The 26,677-nt window shown below is 37.5% G+C and overlaps 1 protein-coding gene and 1 long non-coding RNA gene across 2 annotated transcripts in view; one reads left to right on the forward strand and one right to left on the reverse strand.

The window, feature by feature from the left end:
- Positions 1–24,957, reverse strand: part of arrb2b (arrestin, beta 2b) — a 43,053-nt gene extending 18,096 nt beyond the window's left edge. The window contains exon 1 of the mRNA XM_039659774.2: positions 24,740–24,957. Coding sequence (XP_039515708.1) covers positions 24,740–24,762 — 23 coding nt within the window. The 5' untranslated portion in view covers positions 24,763–24,957. The remainder of the gene's footprint in view (positions 1–24,739) is intronic.
- On the forward strand, positions 284–2,714 carry LOC148998473 (uncharacterized). The gene is made up of 2 exons (XR_016160763.1): positions 284–391; positions 534–2,714. It is a non-coding gene; the product is annotated as an uncharacterized LOC148998473 (long non-coding RNA).
- Positions 24,958–26,677: the final 1,720 nt, after the last annotated feature.

The raw sequence follows: 26,677 nt of genomic DNA on the forward strand, positions 1-26,677 counted from the left end.
AAAATTGAAAAACAGTACTGAACCATGAAAATGTACTTTTTAAATATAAAAACATTAATATATTAATTAATCATGTTAGTTGTTTTTTGCTGATAGCCGATTGTCCCAGCAATCAGATATCGGTGCCGATTAATTGCCAAAACTGATCAATATGTCGACCTCTAAATGATGTTTTATTAACAAATAGTGGGAAGCATTTAGTTAATGAACAATAAGAGGTCATATTTTCAGCAGACTAACCTTTGTTTGTTGAGTTTACCAGCATTCTCCACACACACTACTCCTTTACACAGGGGAATACTCTGGGTTCGGGCAAGATTACGAACTCTGAACCCTCCCCCCGGCCCACACACCAAATACGCATAAACCGTTACTCCATCTAATTATACATGTAAGTGTGAACTCGTAAACTTCTTCTATTATATTTATAAAAGCACTTCTCCATCTCTCTCTTCACTCATTATTTACTTACTAGTCACATTTAATTTCCAATTTGTCATAATTATCCTTGAACCCTTTTCACATTTTCTTAGTTGATAAAAGTCACCAGCCTGACCAGTGCTCTTCAAAGAGGAGATCTTATTATTACTGCATAGCCGATAAACAGGTCTGGGTAAGCTGCCAAAGCCACATTCACACCTCCGTCAGTGTGTCAGCTAGCATGCATGCACCTGCTAAAAACCACAGACTTTATATAGAAGCTCGGAGAAACACTCACAAACCTTATCAGAAGCAGACACACACATGCAATCTGCCTAATATGCTCTTCATCACATGGAAATGAGGCCCGCAGAACAAGGGGTTAATTAAAATGAGTGCATATGTACGCCATGATCTGGCTTTTTATGTACTTTATCCCAGTTAAGCTGCACACTTGCCTAAATATGCTGTATTTGGTTATCATAGCAGCCAGATGAGCTTTTTTTGCGTTACCATGACAACAGAATGAGGCATAAAGTTCAAGGCACACACACTAATACAGAGCATGCATTTGTTGAAGACAGGAAAAAAGAAGGCAACCACAAATTGGAGAAAAAGAACATCAGGCAGTGTGAATGTGGAGTGAAGTGTTTGCACTATACACAAAGCATTAAATGACTTTATCATTCAAATAAATATTATTAAAAAAAGATAATTATCATACACGCACTACAGTTCAAACGTTCACGAAATGAATACTTTCATTTAGCAGTTATGCATTCAATTAATCAAAATCATAGTAAAGATACTGAAGACAATATTAACGTTACAACTTTATATTCATCAAAATGTAATGTATCCACAAAAATAGACACTGCTGTTTTCACCATAATAATAATAAGAAGAAAAGTTTCTTGAGCAGAAAATCAACATATTAGAGTGATTTCTGAAGGACACTAAAGACTGGGGTAATAATAATACTGAAAATTCACACAAAACGTCATATTACAGAAAATGTTTACGATTGCACACTTGCACAGTGCTAAAGTTGTAGGTCAACAAAAAGGTACCAAAATATTCTTAGGTTTAAAATAAAACCCATGTTAATTTACTACGTTTTACTGCACTAACAACTGCTTGTGGGCATTTGGCAGAAAGTCAAGTTACCGTGATACATTTCTGAAAGGGAAACGTTTATGGCTGCCATATGCCAAGTGTCAGGCTGAATATTTACCCTCAAGCAGACATATGATGTAACTTAAAACACACTCAGATCACCTCAAACATGTTTAATCCTTATTTTGTTAAATCATGGAGGAGGATTTTGCCAGTCGTATCCTAGTTACTGGCATCCATTTACAAACACAGCAAATAAACATACACAAATATACACAAGACCATATATCTCTGCTCTGCAGGAATGCAAATATTAGTAATTGTACACAAATAGAGACAGGGAGAGAGAGATAGAGAGGGAGAGGGAGAGTAAATATTTCCTGTGCCCTCATTCAAATGTAAAATGTAAAAGGCTTCCCCTTTAAACTGACCTGAATGATGCTACAACAAATTGTGTGTTTCAAGTTTTTTGCTTACCAAACCATTTTTGGACATAAAACACTTTGAAATTAGAAAACTAAACAAAAACTATAGACAAGTACAAACACACAAAGTGAAGATTTCTACTTTATTCACTCTGATTTTTTTAGACAAACGGGTCGGCGCGTATGGTTGGGTTGCGGTTGGGTTGCGGAGAGTTCAGGTTACGGAGAGTTTGTGAGTTATAACGGAAATCATTATGAACATCAGCTATGCTAATTATTTCCCATCTGCCTTTCTGCTGTTATCTCGGGACGCTTGTCCCGAGAAAAATGGCGTTCGTCAGGTCCAGTTTTGTGTCCAGCCTCTCACGGGGATTTCGGATGCCCCAACGCCTGTGATGAGACGACTCAACGCCTGTGAAGAGACGACTCAACGCCTGCGATATGTTATGGGGCCGTTTTATTCATAAACAATATTTATATTTAAACAATATGAATGTAAGCCAGAGGAGAACTGGCCCCCGGCTGAGCCTGGGTTCTCCCAAGGTTTTTTCTCCATCCAATCTGATGGAGTTTGGTTCCTTGCCACTGTCGCCTTGCTTTTGGCTTGCTTTGAGCTTGCTCAGTTGGGGTTATTTAGTGTTTAGCAATGTTGTTGATCCTGTGTTGTGCTACTTTCATGCTATCAGTGTGAAGCTGCTTTGATACAATCTGTATTGTGAAAAGCGCTATATAAATAAATGTGACTTGACTTGACTTGATTTTTTTACTTTTCCATTTCTTTCCTAAAATCTCTTCAACTCACCCTCAGCCAATCAGAGGCCAAGACTGATTCTGAGTGACCACATTAATGACATCATCCTAAAAAAGAAGCCAAGATCTGACAATGGAGCCTGTTACAGCATAAGGACACACACACACACACACACACACACACACACACACACACACTGAGGAGACAAACTCGGCCAGGCACCTTCATTAGTGCCAAGGACTGTGAGCAGAGAGAGAGATGTGAAAAATCAATCAGGGTCTGAATTTAATTTGGTAAGGGTAAAGAGGGGCTAAATAAAGGTACATTTATCAGGGCAGATAGAGGGACAGAGACATGCCGAGAGGTAGGGTGATGGCGAGAGTACTGTAGACATTATTTTTTAAAAGCTTTACAAAAATAAAATGGCCTTGTGTGAACATGAAAGTGCAAAACTCTTCAATTATGATCACATTAAACACTAACCTCTGGTTTTCCCTTGTAAAAGTACACACGAAGGAATAGAGTTACACCAAGCACAATTACTTGATATTTATTAGTGTGAATCTGTTTATTGCTTTTTTAGTCAATAGATTCACACCATAATGCAATGCACTCAACATTAACTTCCATTTCAAGTGTCATAAATGAACAGACTGTAACTATCATATCTTGCTGGACTTATTTAACAGGATGGCCAAGAATTAAGATATTTTTACACCCCGACCAGTGGTCCCCCATCCAAATGTATATTCCATGATACCTATGTACTGTGAAGCTTATGCTGGCTATATTTATCTATTTCCTTTTCTCTATGGGCGATATAAAGGCTTTAGGGGAGTGATGGACATGTATATTGTATGGGATGCATCCATGTATATTGTACCATCCAGGGTATCGCATTTGTATGTTGTGAATTGCACTTTTTGATTTCAATAAAAAACAAGTATAAAAAAAACCCCAAAACAGAGGAAAATAAACATTATTATTTTTTAAATAAAATTTGGAGCCAAAAAAAATAAGCATCATAGTAAGGTCATGTGTCACATTCTACTGGATTAATATACAGCAAATTTATAGGTTACGTTTACACGTTTTTACATTTTCATTTACATTGGACCTGCACTCCAGGTCCTCTGTAATAGCTTACTCTTAATATTAAGATGAAATTGAAGAAAGTATTGCAACTAAATTAAAAAAAACTGACACACTTCACTTAAGTACCACCATCTGGTTTGATGAATAATGCTGTAATTGTAAGCAAGTGAATGATGAAGTGTCCAGTACAACCAGGATACCACAGGCTATAAACACTGCAGGGCTGCTTGCCGTTTACGAACAAGATTACGCATAACTTAACAGCATTTTGTCATGTGAAACAAATTCAAGGTCTGTGTATGTTTGTTTCCCACATTAGTGGCTGTCAATTTTCTACACGACCAGAGGCTAAACCCAAGACTTAATACCAAATCACCCACTGAATTCTGCCTATTGTTTGGGCAGATTACAGCGTGCGTCATTTGTCAAGGATTGTGCACTTTGCCAATGAGCAGCGACCGGCTAGAGACGCACCAGTCATTAAACACTAACACTAACATATGCGATTAACTCACATGAGGTACGTCAGGACATTTAGATCAGACTGGTATTTTAATATGGGTCACACGACCAAAAAAGGGCTAATTCGACAGGAATGTCTGGGTCTCAAAAGCAACATTGTTCATGACTCCATCCTCATACAAATTGCCCTTGCAATATTTATAGGACTTGGATGTTAAAAAACAAACACATTGAAAATTCAATGAGACTAAAGTAGGAAGTGCTAAATTACACGATTGTGTTCAGTTCCTGTTTTTAGTCTATTTATGTGCTTTCATAATCCACATTATGTCCAGGCTAAATCAGCTTACGGGTGTTTTAAACACGCTTTCTGAACATTTTGTCTCTCGGGTGCTACTGGGAGTTATTATGGAAGGTCCATCAGGCCACACAAAGGCTAAAGTGAGAAATCAGGGTGCTGGAGAAGCTGACAGCACAGCACACTGGTAATTGCTGACTGAGGAAGATCTACTTCAGCTTTCAGGATCAGAAACGGCTCATGCGTCACCGAATGCGTCTGCGGTAGTGCTTGTGCTCAAGCGTGACATGGAGCCAAAAATTTGGTGTTGGAAGGAGAAAACAACAACAGAAGAATGGAATGGAGACACGGGGAGAGAAAGAAAAAAAACGACAGCTTTTGCATTCACTGATGGAATTAACGATCGACTGAGTAACGATCTAGACTGGTGCAAGCTCAAGGCCAGTAAAAGAGAATGAGCGATTAATAAATAAATGATTGGTTAGAGCCCACCATTAAACTATAAATGGCTCATAACATTGCCTTTCAACGTCTGCGGAACAGACTGCTACACACATATTGGCTTACAGTACAATAAACTACAACTTTTGATTGTATATTGCATATTTCAGTTATGAAATTCACCGAATAACTTTCATTTGCAAATACAAAAATGGGTACAAATGAGTCTCCTTCCTTTTCAGAAGACATGAATGCAATCAACAAATGAAAAGCTGGATTATTTAAAGGGTAACTAAACCCATGGTCAGAGCCTGACTCCACCCACTGGCAATATTTGAAAAATGCTGACAAAGTAGGCAGACCCCAGCGGAGATAGAGGGGACGAAATAGATGCTAAAACACTCTATCCTGATCGTTTTCAATACTCGCAATTGCAACTCCTGATTGGTTTTGACGAAACAAGCTGGTTTTTATACTGTCTAGGGCATAGCTCATACCAAGAGCGTGGTGAGCTGAACATCCAATAAAAAAATTTCAACTGCAGTAGCCACCGTTCAACCTAAAGAGGGCAGCACTAAGACGTTTTTACGCCATATATTGTAGAAATAAAACACTTTATACACCAGTGTTGGGAGTAACGCATTACAAAAGTAATACATTACAGTAACATATTACTTTTTGCTGTAACACAGTAGTGTAAGGCATTACTAATCAATTTTCAGTAATATTTTACTCGTTACATGTTCAGTGAGGCTTGTATTACAGTTGTATTACAGTGTATTGTCTGCTTTTGCTTCTTAAAGGCAACAGACTATGTGAAAGTTTTAAAGCAGTCTTTTAGTGCCAGTTCAGAGCGGTCGCGTCTGTAACATTGTTTTTTCCTCTTAAATGCGAACACGAAAACTAAAATAAAATGAATATTTTAAGTTCTATGGAGACTGGAGAGCCAACCCTTCCTCATCCGATTTGCGCAGTGTAATTAACAGAATTACAAAAAATATATTTTGCCTCCTATTTTTTTGTCACGCATGAATGTGTGTCTTTTCCCTAATATTAAAAATAAAACAGACTGATATTTGTCTAATGTCTGGAGTCCTTTAAGGAAGTAGCCTATATACGTTTCAATAGATGTATTTTCTGAGAATTTTTATTTCAAGTTTTGACTGCAAATGTCATGTCCATAATGCTGGACCCAATTTTAAATAATTTATCCTCAACTAGTTTTGTGGTGTAGGTCTACGTATTTTATAATGTTAACTTCAAATAATACTAATAGCCTAATTTAAAGATAAGGCAGCATTGGATCTGGACGGTAAGGAGAATAACGCTGGAGTTGGAAGAGGTGTGTCGCGATTCTGTAGGTTCGTGGATCTGAGTCGTGTGGCGAATCGCGATTTCGGTTTCATATTGCATATCGTTACAGCCCCAAAGTTAAGTTCTACTTAGTTATTTTGGTGAAAGTAACTCAAAAGTAATACATGAGTAATGTAACGCATTACAATTCTGAGACAGTAATATTGTAAGGTAATGAATTACTTTTAAATAACAGTAACAAGTAATACCTAATGTATTACAGTTTGGAAGTAACTTGCACAACACTGTTATACACACATGTCAAAAAATATAATCGAAACAATGACTGGCATCAATGAAGTTCCATTATTACAGATCATTAACTAAAAAAAGTTGGTTTAGGGTTTAGTTACTCTTTAAAAATTATTCTTATAAGTCAGGAACAACAGGAAAACTTTGGCCTCTGTAAATGACTGCAACATAATCTTTCTTCAGTCTTTATAATGATTAATGTTACATTGCCCCCTAATTTAAAGATGTCAAATGAATACATTACTGTAATAAATACAATAGTGAATTGTGCCAAAAGAGCTATTTGGTCAACTTACTAAAACATTTTTGTTAGCGAGGCAATTGTCAATGTGTAACTATACTGATAAAACACTAAAAAGATACAAACATTGCCTTTTGCAGCCATGAAGCAAACTGTTGACCTCCTAATTCCTAAACGTTGCTGCATATTTTCTCCGAAATAGCCTACTATGAATCAGAATGTTGCGAAGCAAACAGGATATGTAGTCGAGGATCCATTAACTCCTGAAAATAAAAGGCGGAGGCGAGAAAAACTGCACTTGTCAGAACTACTGTGATGAGTGAAAATACAGTGTTTAGAAAAGACTATAAAAAGCAAAGTGCTTGACATTAATTTAATAATTAATGATATTAACATGAAATTAATGTGCATAATTGTACTGCACTTGATTATGATTTGCATTTTCCCTCAGTTTCAGCCCTGGTGTTTTCTTATTGCCCTCAAATGTAATGACACTAAGTAAAGAAAAGTCTTTTCAAATTTGACTGAATGATTAATAACACTACTGGAGAACTAGTGTACTGCTTACTGCAGCATACACTGATACTGTCCACTATATCCTAGTAGCATTCAGAAGTTTGAGGTCAGAAAGATGCATTAAATTGGTCAAAAGTGACTGTAAAAACATGTATAATGTTACAAATAAATGCGGTCCTTTTGAACGTTTTATTCAAAGAATCCTGAAAACTATTGATAATAATAAGAAATATGTCTTGAGCACCACATCAGCATATTAAAATGATTTATGAAGGAGCGTGTGACGCTGAAGACTAATAATGATGCGGAAAATTCAGCTTTGGCAACACAGGAATAGATAGCATTTCAAAATATATTACAATAGAAAACAGTTATTTTATATGGCAACAACGTTTCCTAATATTAAAGTTTTCACTGTATTTTCGGTCAAATAATTGCAGCAACATTGTAAATAGTAGTGTATTTTGATAAACAGTATGTAAACGACAAGACACATCTTCAATAATTAGAGTCCAGCTACTTTTTAGTTCATGGTTAAATAATAAAGTAAGTCATATTGAATGAGACCCATAGCCGATATTATATTTTATTCATCACACTTCAGTGGATGACACAAACTCCATTTCTGCTGCCAAAGTTAGGCTACACCATCTTGTTCACATTTAATGGGTTGAGATTCAATCAGAAAGTGATTGAAAACGACCACCAGAGAGAAATGGGCCGTTTGCCTCTCAGGAAATCTTTACAGGGACCGCACAAAAGCAGCGCACAAGTGAATAAGGAACAAATAAGAGAAACAGATTATCTGACAAGATATTTAACTTGACACTAGCTTTTATTCTCCCTGAGTCTCACTTGGATGATTGAAGACAAGAAATGAAGGTCTGAAAGAGGAAGGATCCTTTAAAAAAAAGATATAAAGGAAGTAGGGGTGTAAAGGTTCTCTGGTAGAAAAAAAATGCACTTGCACCGCGGTTCATCTTAAATCTGATGACGCATCTATAACATGGTTTGTTGAACATAACACCAAAAACGTAGAGTTCGGCTAATGTCTCGATGGATAAACATTCTGGCTTGCTAATATTCTACAACAGCGATGATACATATATTTTTTGTATTGTATTTATGTGTTGTTGCTCGTAGTTTAATTATTCGTTCATATTTTCTTTATTTGTATTTGACACAGCACATACCGAACCGTACCGAAACTGTGACCCCTAAAACCGAAGTGTGAGTAATTTGAACTGTTTCACCCCTAGAAGGAAGTGCTGGTGGCAGCATCTTTACAAAATGGTGATGCTTCAGCAATTAGCAAGCAACAATGTGGCACACAATGCCAAGATGGCACACTCTCGCGTCTCACACTTCGACCTGTGTGAAAGATAACACACTCGGTCAGCATAATCTTGCCGAGATTAAAAATACTTCTGGTGAAATATTCCTTTAAATGTTAAAGATTAACTTTCATATTTGTGAGGTCCACAATTCCTTGGCCATATCTGCCAAGAGCGGGTGAACTTAGAAAAATGTCAAGTCATGAACATACACATAAAAAAAAAAGAATTAAATAAAAAGGAGGATAGTTATTGGAGCTCCTTAAAGGTGCCATCTGGAACTAAAAATCAAAAAATATTCCATATTCCATAACAGATGGGGCAGTATACCTCCAGAAAATGTGTTGTGCCGCTGCCGCACGCACTCACGTCTTCAAACAACACAAACGAGCGCTGTTTTGCTCTCTTTCTCCGCATATTATTCAAATCATTTGACACGATAGTAAAAGGTCGGAAGACCGCAGTTTCACGTGGAGCATTTGGAGATTTTTAGAGATCAGAGACTAAATGAACAACATATCTCAACACTAAATGATGAAGACCGACTCATAGACGCCTGTCTCAAAAACAAGCTGTTGCATTTCGACGATATGGGAAAATAAAAGCCTGCAGGCTATTATTTTAAGTTTACGGTATTCGTTTTGTTCATATTACACTTTTATTGTTAGTTTGAATTAATTTGACAGACAGCATTCGCTGATGTTGATCAACCTAGCGAAATTCAGAGCTGCCAGCTCTCACGAATTCACCGTGAGACACATGCAATTAACACTTAGCAAGCAGGTTAGTTAAGCTCTCAGATTCTGTCAATTTTATTATGCAATTCAAACAATAAATACCGTTTTGGCGCTTGTGCATGTTACACCACAGATCCCTAGCGCACGTGAACCGATCATCTCTACTAGCTAATGGAAAAAGAACCCGAACACTGTTGAAAGATACAGTATGCTGCAACTTACCAAAATGTGTTCCTCATGCATAATGTCAACCAATCATTTTTTGAACTCTTCCCTGAACTGAAATGTAGTAATGGGCTGTATTTCCACACGACTGACATCAGGTTCAAGTACACACACAAGCCGGCGCGAGCGCGACTCACTCGTGCACTGCAGTTTGGCTGGTGGTAATGTTGCCCGGCCGCATACCGCCTCCCATGGCCGGAACTGGTATTACGACACCTGCCGGGCCGGGGCTAGTCATTTAGCATGCTAATTTAGGTTTATATCTCGGCAGCACTATAACTTGTCAGTTTTTTAATTACATCATTGCACTTATGTCTTCTCATTCTTTTGATGCGTGTAGCTCATTTTTTGGATATTTTTACCTCAATTATTACATATGGCACCTTTAAACAGAGGGCCTCTCTCTTGGTGAGAGGTATAGGAAGCACACAAGAGCAAAAAAGCTGATAATATAACACGTCAGCTAATAAACACATTCCATTCTGTTCCCATATCAGTTTGAGGAAGAAAGGTTTCTGCGCTTCAGCGGAATCATCACATATATTCTCGTCCCGGTTTCCTCTCTCTCCAGCCGGACACCCCGAAACGGAAACTCCACTCTTTTACACACTAAGTCTAGGTACTATAATCAAACAGTTTTATTAATCAGCAAAAATTAACACAATTTTTCTTTTAAATGAAAAAAGTAAATAAATATGTAAATAAAGTAAGTAAACAAAATGAATGAAGTAGTTCAAGCACTAGCGACGACAAGGAATCTGCAACATGATGGAAGAGAATAGCAGAAACACAAAAGGTTAAACAGAAAAAGGTTTTTTAAAAATACAGTTGTTGGCTAAAGGAAGAAATAGAGAATGAGCGAGAGAGGAAGGAGGAGAAGAGTGCCCTTGCCTAATCTTGTGGTGGTCACACTTCCTTCATTCTGCCTGTGCGCATCCTGTTCTTATTGTGTAGGTGTGAGAAACCAGCAAGGTTTTGAGCTATGGGCCGCACACAGATGTATAAATGCAAAAGCAACAGAGTAGACAAAGGCAGCCGATAGGCCGAGATAGGACGACAGAGGCATCTGTGAATGGCAACGATTGCAGTAGCACCTCGGTGTGAGACAAACTTTCTTTACACAAACCGTAGCTTCTATTTACCCCGAATATTTGAGGTTGATGAATAATAGGCGATCATTTGGATTTCCTGCACGACATACTGCAATTACCACATGGACCAGCCGTGTTAATGATCTGTCCGTCACGGACTGCGTGACTTTTTTTCTGTGAATATACGACTAATGAAAATTTGGTCAACTAAGCTTCTTTTCACCGACTAACGTTTAGTCGACTATTAAGAAGCATCCCTATTAGTTCCATTATTTAGTTGGTAAATCTTCTTCACAGCACTATTATCAATTTATTTATTTTTATTTTTTTAGTGGTGCTAATGTATAATTATAGCAGGCAAAGTACTGAATCATGCCCTAGAAGAAGATGATGCAAAAAGTAGGAAGGTCTTCATAATGTATTATAAGTACCATTATTAATAGATGACCTTTAAAGAGTTTTCAAATATTCTAAGACTAGGTCTATATGATCTAGCAACTTTGTTGCATTTCTTTGGCATTGCATTTGACTGTCAGGTGGTTCAGTTCCCAGCTTGAAAACATTCATATATGTGAGGTCCAAAATTAGCTTGCCAGCGGGAAAACAGAGAATAACGTCCAGCCATAAATATTTCTAGATGTGACACAATGACCTTTCCACAAATATGAAAAAAAAAATAGTTAAATGACAGTTTAATGAGACAAATAAATAAATGATGATAAACTAAAAAGGAATTATTTTCTTTATTTGTGGAAAACAGCAGCAAGTAAAATATTGCAACATTTTTTAATATATTTGTTGCTACATAAATGCAAAAAAAGTTCTCACATTTGGCTTTTGGAGAGTGTAATTGACTCTGCATATGTTAATAGTTTTCACTTTAGACATTGAGTTGGAAAGCAGCCTCTAACAACAGAAAATATAGCAAACAAGAAGTAGATAGTATTAGTTAGTGACAGGTGACACTGAATCAGAGTGACTGTCCAGAAGGTTTCAGCTTCCTCAGTTCTTCGTCTGGCCTGTTTAAATGTCAGTACAGAACAAAAATGATACGAGTTATGGGAACAGCATCTTCCACATAATAAAGTCCTTTCAGTATCTTTCTGAAGTCTCCCTCTCAGAAACACACACTTAATAACAACCCAACCTCAGGGCAACGCGACAGCTACAGCCTTGCCATAACTCACATGTACAAACATGAATAATGTCTCGCACACGAGAAAAATCGAAATGATCAGGATTTATACATTTCCAAACAAAGAAAAAGCAATAGCACTGAGAAAGATGCATGCAGATAAAACATAACACACACGCACAATGCGAGTGTAGAGATGAAAAAGGCACAAGTCATGCATTCGCTGCCTTCCTGAACATGCAGTTTGCGTCAACATCGCTCTGCGTGTGTTCCTGTTGCCTGCTGACTCTGGGTGCGTGTTTGCATGTTTTTCGAGCTCAAGAGAGAACAAGGAAAACAGCAAAACGTACAGACCAAACAGACAAATATGGAATGAAAAACATTTCACGCCCTAGTTTATGGAAATATATTCCAGTTGCCAGTGCAAGTCATGCTGTTGGTTGTCCTAAGCCTTGTGACCCTAAACATTTTTTTGTCCTGGGCCTCATGAATTAAAACATTTGACCTGCCTTTGAGGGGAATAGTGTTTCCCACATGACAATGTGAGACTATCACAAACAGTCTTTTCAACCACACGATTGTATCCATTATATCGTTGCACCACCAGGTGGAGACAAGTGACTTAAAAAAATATTTGTCATTGAATCATTAATTCAAAAAATAATTCTTTATTGAAACAAGTGTTGTATGGGCTCTATGCACGGCGGTATTTCCGGTGAAGGAGTAAGGATGCTCGATAACGCCGATCGTAGAGTCCAATGCAATACCGAGAATTTATATTGAATTTTATACTCCATGGTTATACTAAAGAAACGTTAGTCACAAAAACAGATAAAACAGACACCCCTTGTTGCGTTTATGCTTCTTTTTAAAATGATATTAAATAAACATAACTATGTATATAAAATTACATCTAAACGTATGTACGTTTCGTTTCAAAGACGGGAGGACAGTAAATTTTGAAGACTCTGCCATAATCCCGTTTTCCTCGGTTTTCCTCCACTTTAATCTCCACAACCGGAAATGGACGAGCATCCTTGCGTAAAATGCGGAACTTATGCGTGCATATAGCCCATTTATGAGACATTCATTGAACCTTTTTTTATTTTTTATAATTCATTCAGATTAAACATTTTAATGACTGTCTGCAGACTGTCATCTTTAGTTGTCTGTTCACAAACATGATCTCTGTTTGAAACAAACAAAAAATGCGATTCTTACATTATCCAGAATTGTGCAGGTCTATTTTAAAGTTAATCTGGTGAACTTTTGAGAGTTCAAAATTAAGAGCTCCAACCCATGTTCAGTGTGCAAAATTGAACAAACAAAAAGTCAGTGAACTTTAAAGGGGACTCTTGGAAATTAACCAAGCCATTAAACCAGCAAAAGGTTCGAGAGGTACTGCAAACGAACATATTCATCAGTTATGCACCATATGCAATATTATATTGCATCATTATATTACGTTTACTCAAAATAAGTTTGTAGATCTACACAAATAAGTTTTTTTTCCCCTTGATTAGAGAGATGAGAGATAGAAGAGCAGATACTGTTATTATCACAGCGTTGGTTTGGGCTGCACGGTTGGCTTACACACCACAACACAAATATAAACTCAGGAGTCAGGACCAACACTTGTTTCGGACAACCACTGAAAAAAATACTACGGAAAAGAATGTGTGACACTTCAAAGTTGATTGTCATGCGCTGCCAAGGAGGAGAGGGAAGAGTTTAGAAGAGAGTTGAAGGAGAACAGCAGTATACAAACTGAACACCAGCTACTGTTAAAGGGATAGTTCACCCAAAAATGAAAATTAAATAATTAATTACTCACCCCCATGCTGTACCAACCCTGTAAGACCTTCGTTCATCTTCGGAACACAAATGAAGATATTTTTTATATAATTTGAGAGCTGTCTCACTACCACATTGGCTGCCTAAGGGACTAGCTCTTGACGGCCCAGAAAGTCAATAAAGAAAATGTTTAAATATCCCATGTGACTACCGTGGCTCAACTATAAGATTCATCAAGCGGCGAGAATACTTTTTGTGCGAAAAAACAAACAAAAATAACAACTTTATTCGACTATTCCTTTTCTTCATTGTTGGCCAGAAACGAGACTTCCTTAGATTTCCACGACGCATGCGCGAGAACTGAACTGAAGTAGTTGAAGGAGATCGCAATTCTCACGCATGCGTCGTGGAAATCTAAGGAAGTCTCGTTTCAGGCCAACAAGGAAGAAAAGGAATAGTCGAATAAAGTCGTTATTTTTGTTTGTTTTTTCGCACAAAAAGTATTCTCGCCGCTTGATAAACTCATAGTTGTGTCACTGTAGTCACATGGGATATTTAAACATATTCTTCATTGACTTTCTGGGCCGTCAACAGCCAGTCCCTTAGGCAGCCAATGTGGTAGTGAGACAGCTCTCAAATTTAATCAAAAATATCTTCATTTGTGTTCCGAAGATGAACGAAGGTCTTACGGAGTTGGTACAGCATGGGGGTGAGTAATTAATGACTTAATTTTCATTTTTGGGTGAACTAACCCTTTAAAGCCCTGATATACTCACGGCAAAGTCATTTATCGTTCTTTGCTTTGGGGTAAAAAAAAGTTTGAAATACGTGAGCAGCGATATACTGTTAGCGAACGTCTGATGCCGCCCAGGCTGCTAAAAGAGTGGTGTTTGCATAATTATGTTAATATGTGTGCGCATTTCTTTCATGGCAAAATAAACAACAAAATGACAGTGATGAGAAAACAGTAGTTAAGAAAGCATCTGATCATAGCGATGTGGAAGTTTGCTCGAGCTCTGCAATTCACCACTTTGTCACGTATGTTTATTTACCACTTAATACAATAGATTGTTTAAAAGCAAGCATCTTTACAGAATTAATCATTCAATTACAACAACATTTTCCACTATAAAGCAGCTCTCCAATGTTCATGTATTTTACTCGCAGGCATTCAAACTCGAGAAACTGAACGGAAGAAATGAACTGGCAAAGATTTCCACGTCAAAGAAGGCGGAGCCTCAGAACACACCTACCAATTACGTAATCACCACGGACTAATGGTAGTGAATGCGTTTACTAACCATGGGTGCGTTTCCCGAAAGCATCGTTAGCCATTTATGGTCGCAAGTTCCGTCGTTATCAGCATAGTTCAACGAGTCGTGTTTCCCGAAACCATCGTTCCAACGAACATTTGCAAACAGCATCGCAAAGTTGTGTGGTTTGAACGACAGCTCTCGACCTGTGGTTAGAGGCATCGTTTCTATATTGCATGACATTTGGACGTAATAATTTCTAATCTTGAGCAAAATAAGCAAGATGATATTCAGTACAACTGGTGCCTTAAATTTAGAATACGTACAAATGTAATTTACAGCTTTTAGTTTGTGAAAAGATTTAAAGTACCGTGTTTGAAGAGTGCGCATGTGCAAACATGCTCTACTATGTAAGAACGAGCCAAATACTGAGTCTGGTAATAAAGCAAAAAAAAAAAACTGAGAACAATTAGAAAATGTCCTCAGATGACATGTAATGTCTATAATTTATATTCAAAAATCTAGCGTTAATTTGATCTCAAACAGTTTCATTAAAAATAGTTATTACTCCACCACGTGCGAAACCAACGTGGTTGAACAACGATACTTTGCGACAATGGGTTTCGGGAAACAGCCTTGACTAGCTAGTTGATTTCTCCAACGATGCATCGTACTATGGTAGTGAAGTTACATCGTTGTACGGGAAACGCACCCCTAAAAGTTCGCTTTTGCATGCTGTTTAAAACTCCTGAAAGGAAAATCCTCTGATTTTCTTCGAAATGACGTCACACAAGTTCTTTGATTTGGCTTTCAGTATATCAGGGCCTTTAGTGCCTGTTGGACAAGAGTTATTTAATAAAGTAGTTTAAATTATACACACCTTGTAACCGTGTTATTATTTTACTCTTAGCCTGGTGGAGACTGAGATTCCACTGGGTCCCGGTAAGTTAACTGTAATATTTTTAAGCTATAGATATTGATAAGAACTGTTGTTGTTGAGTAGACATTTTTAAACAACAACAGTTCTTATCAATATCTATAGCTTAAAAATATTACAGTTAACTTACCGGGACCCAGTGGAATCTCAGTCTCCACCAGGCTAAGAGTAAAATAATAACACGGTTACAAGGTGTGTATAATTTAAACTACTTTATTAAATAACTCTTACTTTGAAATGCATTCAAAGTAATTTTTCGTTGGTCTTTTTACACACGGCAGCAAAATCATGCTCCAATTTACTACATTGACTTCATATTCCAGACGTCTAATAGTTTACTTGAGACAAGAACCAGAAAAATGCTTAACATCAAGCCCTGATAACCTCAATAATACTGTAAACGAATCCTCCCACAAGACAAGTGGACACTCACATTTGGTGGTGCGTGCGTAGTAACAAATTATGAATTTAAACATGCAAAGAGAACATGCAAATGTCTGAAATGCAAAAAAACATGCTTTGAGAATACTAAGCAGGATGCAGGATGTAAAAAAAAAACACAGTGCTGAGAAAAATAGAGACATTAATGGATGGAGATAGTAAACGTGTGTGTGAGAGGGACTTAATCAATCTCACTGTTGTCTTAGGATGGAGCCAAGGGAAGCACCAAGGATGTCTGGTGGTTATAATCACCTGTCAGACGTTTACACGTGCAGACAATTTACAGAACACTATGCTAACCACTCAGACACCATGTGAGATCACAGAGCAAATGTGCACTAGCACCCATAATTACAGCCTATTTTAAAGAGATTGTTGCTCGTACTTTCAACAGCCCACATCTAGGAGCAAAGTAAAAGTTATTTGGAAAAAAGATATAGAGGTCAAGTACAAGCAATTTCCTAATTAAAACAGCAATATAATGGGAAAAAAAAAGGAACCCAGCTGAGATTGCTTTTCCATTATATTATTTTTCCATTGGGGAGGTGCTGTGTGTGTGTAAATGTTATTTTTCTAGACCACTTCCTATTGGGAACTTAAACCGCTGAATTCTTCAGAATTCCAGCTTCCCGTGATAAGATCTTATATGCACAGGGCAATAATCCTAACAATTGAAAAAGGTAAAATACAGTTATTTTTAGAAAAAGATACTGTTCACTGTAAAAATAAATATGCCTTATCTAATCAATAGAATTGTGGCAACAGATTACAAGCAATATTATTAATTAAATTTAACAAATTAGAATTGAGTAATAATTCATCAAATTATTCCTTAAAAGTTAACCATTTAAAATGAGTAAAGTTTACACCAAAAAAATGTAACAAAAATATCTCACTAACAGACAGACGTCAAATATTAATTAAGAAATATTTATTTTATATTGCCAACATTGAAGACACCTGATGTTAACAAGCAGAATCACTGAAGGAGAAAACCGTCATTTTAAAACAAACCTAACACAAACGCCGAACACCATAATGGTGACTTAAATTTATGTTTTTTTGGTTGTTGTTGTAAGTTTTTACTCATTTTAAATGGTTAACTTTTAAGGAATAATTTGATTAATTATTACTCAATTCTAATTTGTTACATTTAATTAAGAATAATGCTTGTAATCTGTTGCCACTATTTTTTTTTTGATTAGATAAAGCATTTTCATTTTTACAGTGTTTGCTAAGACAACATTTACTATAACTACTTCTCAAACTTCATTCAAACCCCTGACCCCAAGTATTAAACGTATGTAACTCATCCCTATAGCTACATGGATGATAGCTTAAAGTGTGTGGCTTATTAAAGAAAACTATCATAAAACTATCATCATACAAACCAGCTGGAAATGACTAAAATCTCCATGGCAACCACCCAGATAGTGGCATGTTTTGAAAGCACCACGTATTTTTTTCATAAAAAGTAAAAATGTACAGTGAGCTTTGGTTTTTGCAAGTGTGGCCTTATTCAGCACACATAAACCCACAAGTCTACAGAATCAAACCCATGGAGCGGAACACCATTCATTTAGGACAAAATCCCATGAGAAGGGTCAACTCAGTCCACAAACTATGTTAGAGGAACTGGCCACCAGTTAAATTTAGAGACTTAATCCATCAGTGCAGACAGGTGTCTAAATAGTCTCTAGTGAATTGCCCTTTCTGCCTAAAATGAGATAATGGAGCCATCAGCTGATGAATTAGAGGCGAGTAGTGCGTAGGAGATACACACACACACACACACAAACAAACCTAGGTGGCAACAGCAATATTGTGACCGTGTTGTGAGCCATCACTGATAGCACCCTTTCCATCTCAATGAGACTCAATGAGGGATAGTTCACCCAAAATTGAATTATCTATCATTATTTACTCATGTACATTATACTTATTCCAAACTGCATGACCTTCTTTCTTCTGCAGGACACAAAAGACAATATTTAGAAAAATATCAAAGCATTTTTCTCCCATACAGTAAGTCAATGGGTATAAGGCTGTTTTGTGTCATTGTGTGGGCAAAAAAAAAAGTGGTCAAAAAAAAAAAAAGTTTAATTCTACCCAATATCTTCTTTTATGTTTCATAGAAAACCCAAAGTCTTGTGTGAGAAAATGACAGAATATTCTTTTTTTTTATTGAACTATCCCTTTAATTCCACAAACAAAATGTTCCGTTTCTATACGTTTTCCGTCAAAAGTTCACCGCAGACTAAGGGGAAAAACCAATGTGAAACTAGAGAGCCAGTAACATTATCAATCACTGATGAAAGAGAGAGTGGAAAGGGCACAAGGAGAGAACTAGAACACAAGAAGAGGTGAAAACATGCACAAAACAATACATCACCCTCATGCTAATCGCACTAATGCCGGAGTGATTTAATGGACCACACCAATCAATCATCCTACAAAAAGAGGACAACATCATACGAGTTTGAGCATGCAGATGTCACAACACAAGCTGGAGTATGGGGAATTTATACTAACCAGCTGTAACATCAGCTGCAGGATATTGCGCAAGTATGGTAGTGCAAATCCAAAAACACTGGTATAGAGCTATATGACATTTTGTTCAGCATTTAATCTAATGCTGAACAAATGGTTTCCTTCCACTTTTTCTGTTCTGGTCTCACCAAAGTAATTCCCTGTGAACTGATTACAAATCTCTCTTGTCCTCTAACCCTTGAGAATGGACTGAATAGCAATCGTAAACATACACAGGCTAATAAAGTTTGGCTTGGATGTATTAAAAACAGCTGTACAAGTTTCAAATTAGGCAAACACGGTCTTCCTGCTGTTTCACTCTTGAAATCCTTCCTCTATCTACACCATTTCCCCATTCCTCCATTTCATTCACCTTCCCTCGCTGTCCATTGCTTGCTTCCTAAATGTTGCTCCTTATAAAATACATTTGTGGTTAACATTCGAATGTATTTAATAATGCATTTGTGTGTGGATGCGTGATATATCGGCCCCCATATCGGTGTCGGCCAATATGTTAGCATTATCGGCCCGATAATAAAGATTTTCCGATATATTAAAGCCAATATATTAAGTATCAGCTGAGACACTTCAGATGTGCAATGTTCACACCATGATGTTTTTGAATTGCTTGAAACATTGATTGTGCATGTGCAGCGCAAGTCTGCAATAAAATTATAATGAGAGCCTCATTATGGTTGTGTGATTGGGGCTTGAGATGTTGTTTTTGTAATCAGGCACTCAATTAAGTAAAAATTTGGATTTAAATTTATCGGCCAATATATCGGTTATTATAGCTTTCATTTTTTTTAAGAATTATCTTTAAGGTTATCATTATCGCTGCATCCCTACATTTGTGTTATTTACTATTAAGCCACATTTACTTACACTTAAACCTTAAAAAATTACAACAAAGTTTTGTAAAAACTTTCAAACTTACAACAAACCACTAAACTGAAGATTGTGAGATGAGCACAAAGATGTTACGTTATTATATGCATAAATAAAAATGAAATATGCCGCAAGCATCAGTTCAATAAACAATAACAAAAGAACAATGGATCTAGAGCTGTGTAATAATTTACAATAACAGTATATAATGCATAATTACAAGCAACTAACCTTAAACCAAACCCTAACCCTAATTATATGTTGATAATTAATATTACTCAGTGCTTAAATGTATGAACACTGAAACAGGGGCACTTTAAAATAAAGCCTAACCCAAAGTAGTTTTGCCACCTGGAAAAATTGAGCAAACAACATTATTGAAGTACAAAAATAAGACAAAACAAATATTACTAAAAATAGAACCAAATACTGCATAAATAAACTTGGATGCAACTTGGTTTTAGCAACAACAACAAAAAATGTTATGATAGGCAAGCATATAAATGTGAAAAACGGATATCACAGTATTAGCGACATCCTGTTTCGTTAACCCGGAAAATGTGTAATTATCAAATAGAGCCAGACCAATATATCGGCAGACCGATATTATCGGCCGATATTAGGCATTTTCCAAACTATCGGTATCTGCAGTTATAATGGCCGATAAATGAATATTTCAACAATAAAATTAAAATGGACGAAACACGCTTGAACCATGTCATGAGTGTTGGAGTTGTATAGTTGGTCCACCAGAGGGCACTCTACACCGTTCCTGTTGGCAACACTCGTTGAGTTGGTCACGATGTTTAAAGAACATCCCCATCAGTTCTCTAAACTCAAATAAGCATGACAAAATTTGTGACTATCATGTCCAGTTTAAAAAAAAAAATAAAAAAAATATCGGCCGATATATCGGAATATCGGATTTTAAAACCCAAAAATATTTGTATCGGTATCGGCCTTCAAAAACCTTTATCGGTCCGGCTCTATTATCAAACATGAAAAAAGATACAAAGCACTGAGCTGCACTATCCCCCAACACCGCCACACCAGACAGCCTCCACAACTCCAGTGACTGAACCACAAGAGAGAGGCTGAATCAGAATCTACTTATCAGAAACAGGCAGGGCTATACTATTTCCATCTATGAGGTCTTCTTAGGTGGCAATATATGTTTATAAATAGAAATGATAATAAATGCAACAATTATGGAGTGTTAGCGAGCTTTAATTTACCCAAGGCTAATTTGAAAGCACAGAAGGGTCGATGACACCTACATAAAACGCCTCTTTCACAGCTTTGCAGCGCTATGAATGTGTGTCAATCAATACGCGCTAAGTTTGCTGTGCATGGCCTGCTCTGTAGTGGGCTGATGAACAACTGCTCCCCATGCACAAAAGTCATGCTATTTAATCTTATTACAATTCAATAACTATGCAACAATCACTGCTCTCCTTTTAAAAGCAAACGTTCACATTTCAGCAGCAAAACCAAGCCTTGTGAAGAGAAATCTGGTTGTATAGTGAAGTCCATCCAAAAATGTAAATATTTCACCATTCATGCATTTTTTATCCATACAATGAATGTGAATGGTTTCTAAATTGAAACGCCCTTTGTGTTCTGGCAAGAAAAGAAAGCCATACAGGTTTGGTATAAAGTGAGGTTGAACCCTAAATACTATTAATTTCTAAGGCCTCTAAACAGTCACGATCAAAACTGTTGGACACATACTACTACTGCACATGCCCTCTGCCCTCTGATTGATTTTTCATACCTGATTCATGTCCAACTTCAGGACATGTGAGTTTTTGCTGTGAAAACTTTAATGATTTTTATAGAACGCAAACGCAACAATAATTGTCGTTAGCAATACTTTAAGATAACCAGTTACTGGACTGAAGGAACGTAGGCGTACTTGTTAATACATGCATCTTTTTTTAATCGTGTTAAAATGTATGCATAATATGTATTTATTTATGATTAACACCATATCAGCAGCAATGGCTGGCAATCAACAGTATTTCAATAATTAAAAAAAAATTATGATAACAATATCACTTCAATACATTGTTTACAATAATTTAACAATTTCGTCTTAAAAAAACAATCAATAAAAACATGCAAATATAGCAATAACAACAACAGTAATAACAATAATAACATATAATCTTTCAATTTAAAATATGATAGAAATTCTACAATTATTCAATGAGAAACCTTTTTAAAAATGTCTCTATGCATAAAATCCGAAGGAAAGTTTATCTCTCGATCATCATTGAATTGCACTGCGTTGTGTTTTCTCCCAAGCTTAAAAATACAGAGCTTTGGTCATAAAACTAGCATTTATACATATCTATGTTATTAAAACTAGTATTTATACATATATATCATATACAATCTTATTAAGACAATACTGACAGCTGGAGAGTGACATCTAATATTTATTTTATGCAAGTAGCCTGATGTAATGAAAATCTAATTTAATATACGACAAGCTAAAGGACAATGAGCTTGTTTTTGGCCATATACACTCACCGGCCACTTTATTAGGTACCCCATGCTAGTAACGGGTTGGACCCCCTTTTGCCTTCAGAACTGCCTCAATTCTTCGTGGCATAGATTCAACAAGGTGCTGGAAGCATTCCTCAGGGAGTTTGGTCCATATTGACATGATGGCATCACACAGTTGCCGCAGATTTGTCGGCTGCACATCCATGATGCGAATCTCCCGTTCCACCACATCCCAAAGATGCTCTATAGGATTGAGATCTGGTGACTGTGGAGGCCATTTGAGTACAGCGAACTCATTGTCATGTTCAAGAAACCAGTCTGAGATGATTCCAGCTTTATGACATGGCGCATTATCCTGCTGAAAGTAGCCATCAGAAGTTGGGTACATTGTGGTCATAAAGGGATGGATATGGTCAGCAACAATACTCAGGTAGGCTGTGGCGTTGCAACGATGCTCAATTGGTACCAAGGGGCCCAAAGAGTGCCAAGAAAATATTCCCCACACCATGACACCACCACCACCAGCCTGAACCGTTGATACAAGGCAGGATGGATCCATGCTTTCATGTTGTAGACGCCAAATTCTGACCCTACCATCCGAATGTCGCAGCAGAAATCGAGACTCATCAGACCAGGCAACGTTTTTCCAATCTTCTATTGTCCAATTTCGATGAGCTTGTGCAAATTGTAGCCTCAGTTTCCTGTTCTTAGCTGAAAGGAGTGGCACCCGGTGTGGTCTTCTGCTGCTGTAGCCCATCTGCCTCAAAGTTCGACGTACTGTGCGTTCAGAGATGCTCTTCTGCCCACCTTGGTTGTAACGGGTGGTTATTTGAGTCACTGTTGCCCTTCTATCAGCTCGAACCAGTCTGGCCATTCTCCTCTGACCTCTGGCATCAACAAGGCATTTCCGCCCACAGAACTGCCGCTCACTGGATGTTTTTTCTTTTTCGGACCATTCTCTGTAAACCCTATGGTTGTGCGTGAAAATCCCAGTAGATTAGCAGTTTCTGAAATACTCAGACCAGCCCTTCTGGCACCAACAATCATGCCACGTTCAAAGTCACTCAAATCACCTTTCTTCACCATACTGATGCTCGGTTTGAACTGCAGGAGATTGTCTTGACCATGTCTACATGCCTAAATGCACTGAGTTGCCGCCATGTGATTGGCTGCTTAGAAATTAAGTGTTAACGAGCAGTTGGACAGGTGTACCTAATAAAGTGGCCAGTGAGTGTAAATAACATATGCACCAAATTGCATGTTATTGCTCAGTTTGGACTTCCAGATGTAGGTGTTTTTTCCCTTCTTGAGTGTGAGCTCTATCATAGTAGGCCATAAAAGCTTGATGTATATGATGAAAAATATGCAAACCGTTTTGTCTAAAAGTTAAACAAAATGTCCCATCTTTAAAAAATTGATTTTGACAATTAATTCAGATGCTAGGGGGGTCGTGCCTGCATTGTGGAAGTAGCCTACTAACTGTGTCATATGTCAAATCAACATCAAAACAGGGTAACCTGACTGAAACACCTCTGTTAAAGCCTTAAATGTAGCCTTAGATACACGGGAACCAGAAAGCCCGTGGGTTTCCTCTTCTCCTGATGGTGTGAGCCGTGACATGTAAGCAGAACTGAGGGCACAACTGAGAGGATTGCTGGGTTACTCATCAAACTCAGCGCACGTACATGGTCGCCCACGACTCGACTATCCATCTACTCTGCGTCTATAAGGCCTATTCTGCGCGTTCACACACAAACACACGCACACACACACATAGAGAGAGGTGTTAAAATGAGTTTTAGTAACATTCAACCCCACTGTTTGCTGCAACAGGAAACGTCGAGGCCTTTTCTGAAAGTTGAGGAAGTGCGAGTGTAACGTTAGTGATGAGCAGGAATTTCTCGCACTGGGTGCGACAGACTTTTCGGTCGGACAGTGGAGAGGAAAATAATGAAGAGTGCTCGTTTACATCCATGCAGTGGTATAATAACCTGTCGTTGTAAATGCTTGTTATTGTAGAGAATAAATATGACCAGCCGCAGCGAGCACTGCAAAATATATATCTCAGTCACACAACTTGAGTCCTCAAACAACAAGATAACATCAGATCGCGGCAGACAACACGAGCAGTTAAAGCAACTATGCCGCACTCCCACGCATAACTTCAAGATTTCAGTTGCAATTGCTTTTCTAGGCTGTACAAGAAGGGCTGTGGATTTATGGTATAGCGTGCTGGACAGTCACCCCACCCTGGGTGAAGTACATAAGACGTCCAGTGATCATGTTTTTAAAAGCGGTTGTTTCGAGTGCCGATGCATATCCTGTAAGCTACACAGATCACTCAAATAGACTAATAGGTTTCCCAAGACATCCCTCCAGCCTCTAAGGTTTGGTGCGACTGTCCATCATAGGATGGGCTGTGAGAATATGATATCGTGACTCCAAATTAGAAGTCAGAGCAGCAATTGAACCTGCGCTGAAAACTGCCTCTTACCTGGTCCCCGCCTTGTCGCCCATCTCCGCAGGCCTTTTTCCTTTAATAAGGGGAAGATGCTTTGTAACGGGAATTTAACTGAGCCGAGACTTCGAATAAAGCGTCCCTCCTTTTCTCAATCACTGCCACTCTCGCTGGCGGTTCGCAGGGTAGTTTCCTCAGCCCAGAGACGGAAGCCTCTCGCCCCACTCCGCTCGCTGCCGCTTCAGACACCAAGCGACTGGGCTTTGGCCTCAGAGTTTGATGAGCACCGCGACTAGCCAATCAAATGCGGAGAAAAATGACACGTCATCCACGGGTCACGAAGCACTCCCTCTTTGCCCAAGGGGCTACCACCAATCAGAAATGTCTGTAAGAACGAACGTGTGATGCTTAGTACAGTAAGAGGAAAAACTATAACATATTTACGTTACGTGTCTCATGTGGCGTATCCAAGAGTCTGTCTTTGGAGAAAGTACGAACATTATGTTTGCATTATAACTGACAGGATTTGGAAGGCTTTTGCATTTTCAACTAAATAACAACCGTAAATGTTATCTCTGAAGGGACACCACTGAAAATGAAAAATTATGAGAATGAACAGGAGAGCAACCGACTGTAATGGACTGGGAACCGATAGTTAATTTTCTCCAAGACAAACTAATATAGAGTTCATTTATGACTGCACATGACTCCCATTTAATTTCAGTATGTCACTAATGTCATTATCAAGAAGAAGAAAAATCCCATGATGGCATTATGTAACGTAACCATGAACTCAAACGTGTATACAATAGAGCATTGCGCCATCTAGCGACTTAATGGTACATAAAATACACATATGAATCAGAATCAGGACATTTTAGTTTGTGATCAAATTGAAAATCATGGATTTATAGTCTAATCTTTGATTATTTAAGGACCATGGTGGACCGTATAGTCTGTTTGCCCTGAACTTAACTTCTGAATGCCTTTCTGAGGCCTTTATTATTATTTTTTTTGTTGCATTTTTTGCTTATTTTGAAAAAAGAACTCTATATAAGCTTCAAACACGTTTGTTTCAAAACATCATGTACTCTATAGTCTATGCCTTTTATTATCATTGGGTGCCAGGGCAAAATCAATCATTAAACTTTTTATCCTTTAGTTTTAGTTAAGGATCTGTGGCTTATTGTGTACCAAATCATACACCCATTTTTTTAATACAATATTCTAGATATTGTTTAGTAATCCACATTCAATAAGGTCCGGTTTCTACCTCATGTTCTTGGTCTAAATACAGTCATACAAAACAAATAAAAATGTTTCAATTTAATTGCAAACTTCAAACATATAAAATGAAAATCATAGATACAGATAAGTGCAGATTTATCATCAGCATTGTTTCTTACTTTATATTCAACAAAAATAAGGATCAGACTAGGAATGCACCATATTGTGACCATTTTGGACAGTATTATCATTTTCCCCCCCAATACTAACATTATACTTTTTATGCCATATTTCAATAGTGCTAAGTTCTCGTCTGCTTCACATTGTAACATTTTGACCACATTTTACAAAATTCAGTATTTCTATTTTGGTACATTCCTAGATCACACAACAGTTAATATACAAGAAAGATGATACAAATATCTTTCCTATATCGATCTTGTATGTGCTAATATCATATAGTATAGTAAACAACATATAGCACACACCCCTGCAACAGGACTAACTGACGTGCTGGTGGCAATTGCTCTTTTGCACTGATTTTTTTCCTAAACTGGACAAGGAAGAGAAAGCTTGGTTCAGCATGAAATGTCTGATATCGGTGCACAGTGTACAAAACTGTGACACGTTTCCACATGCAACATATTACAATCATAAACAATATCTACTCAGTGTCAACCATATACAAAGCTACACACTCAGGAACCTCTTAAACAAAAAGAAAAATATAGTACAGGGATTTACATA

Source organism: Pimephales promelas, chromosome 1 (assembly GCF_988280905.1).
Source record: "Pimephales promelas chromosome 1, fPimPro1.hap1.1, whole genome shotgun sequence".
NCBI classification, from domain to species: domain Eukaryota; kingdom Metazoa; phylum Chordata; class Actinopteri; order Cypriniformes; family Leuciscidae; genus Pimephales; species Pimephales promelas.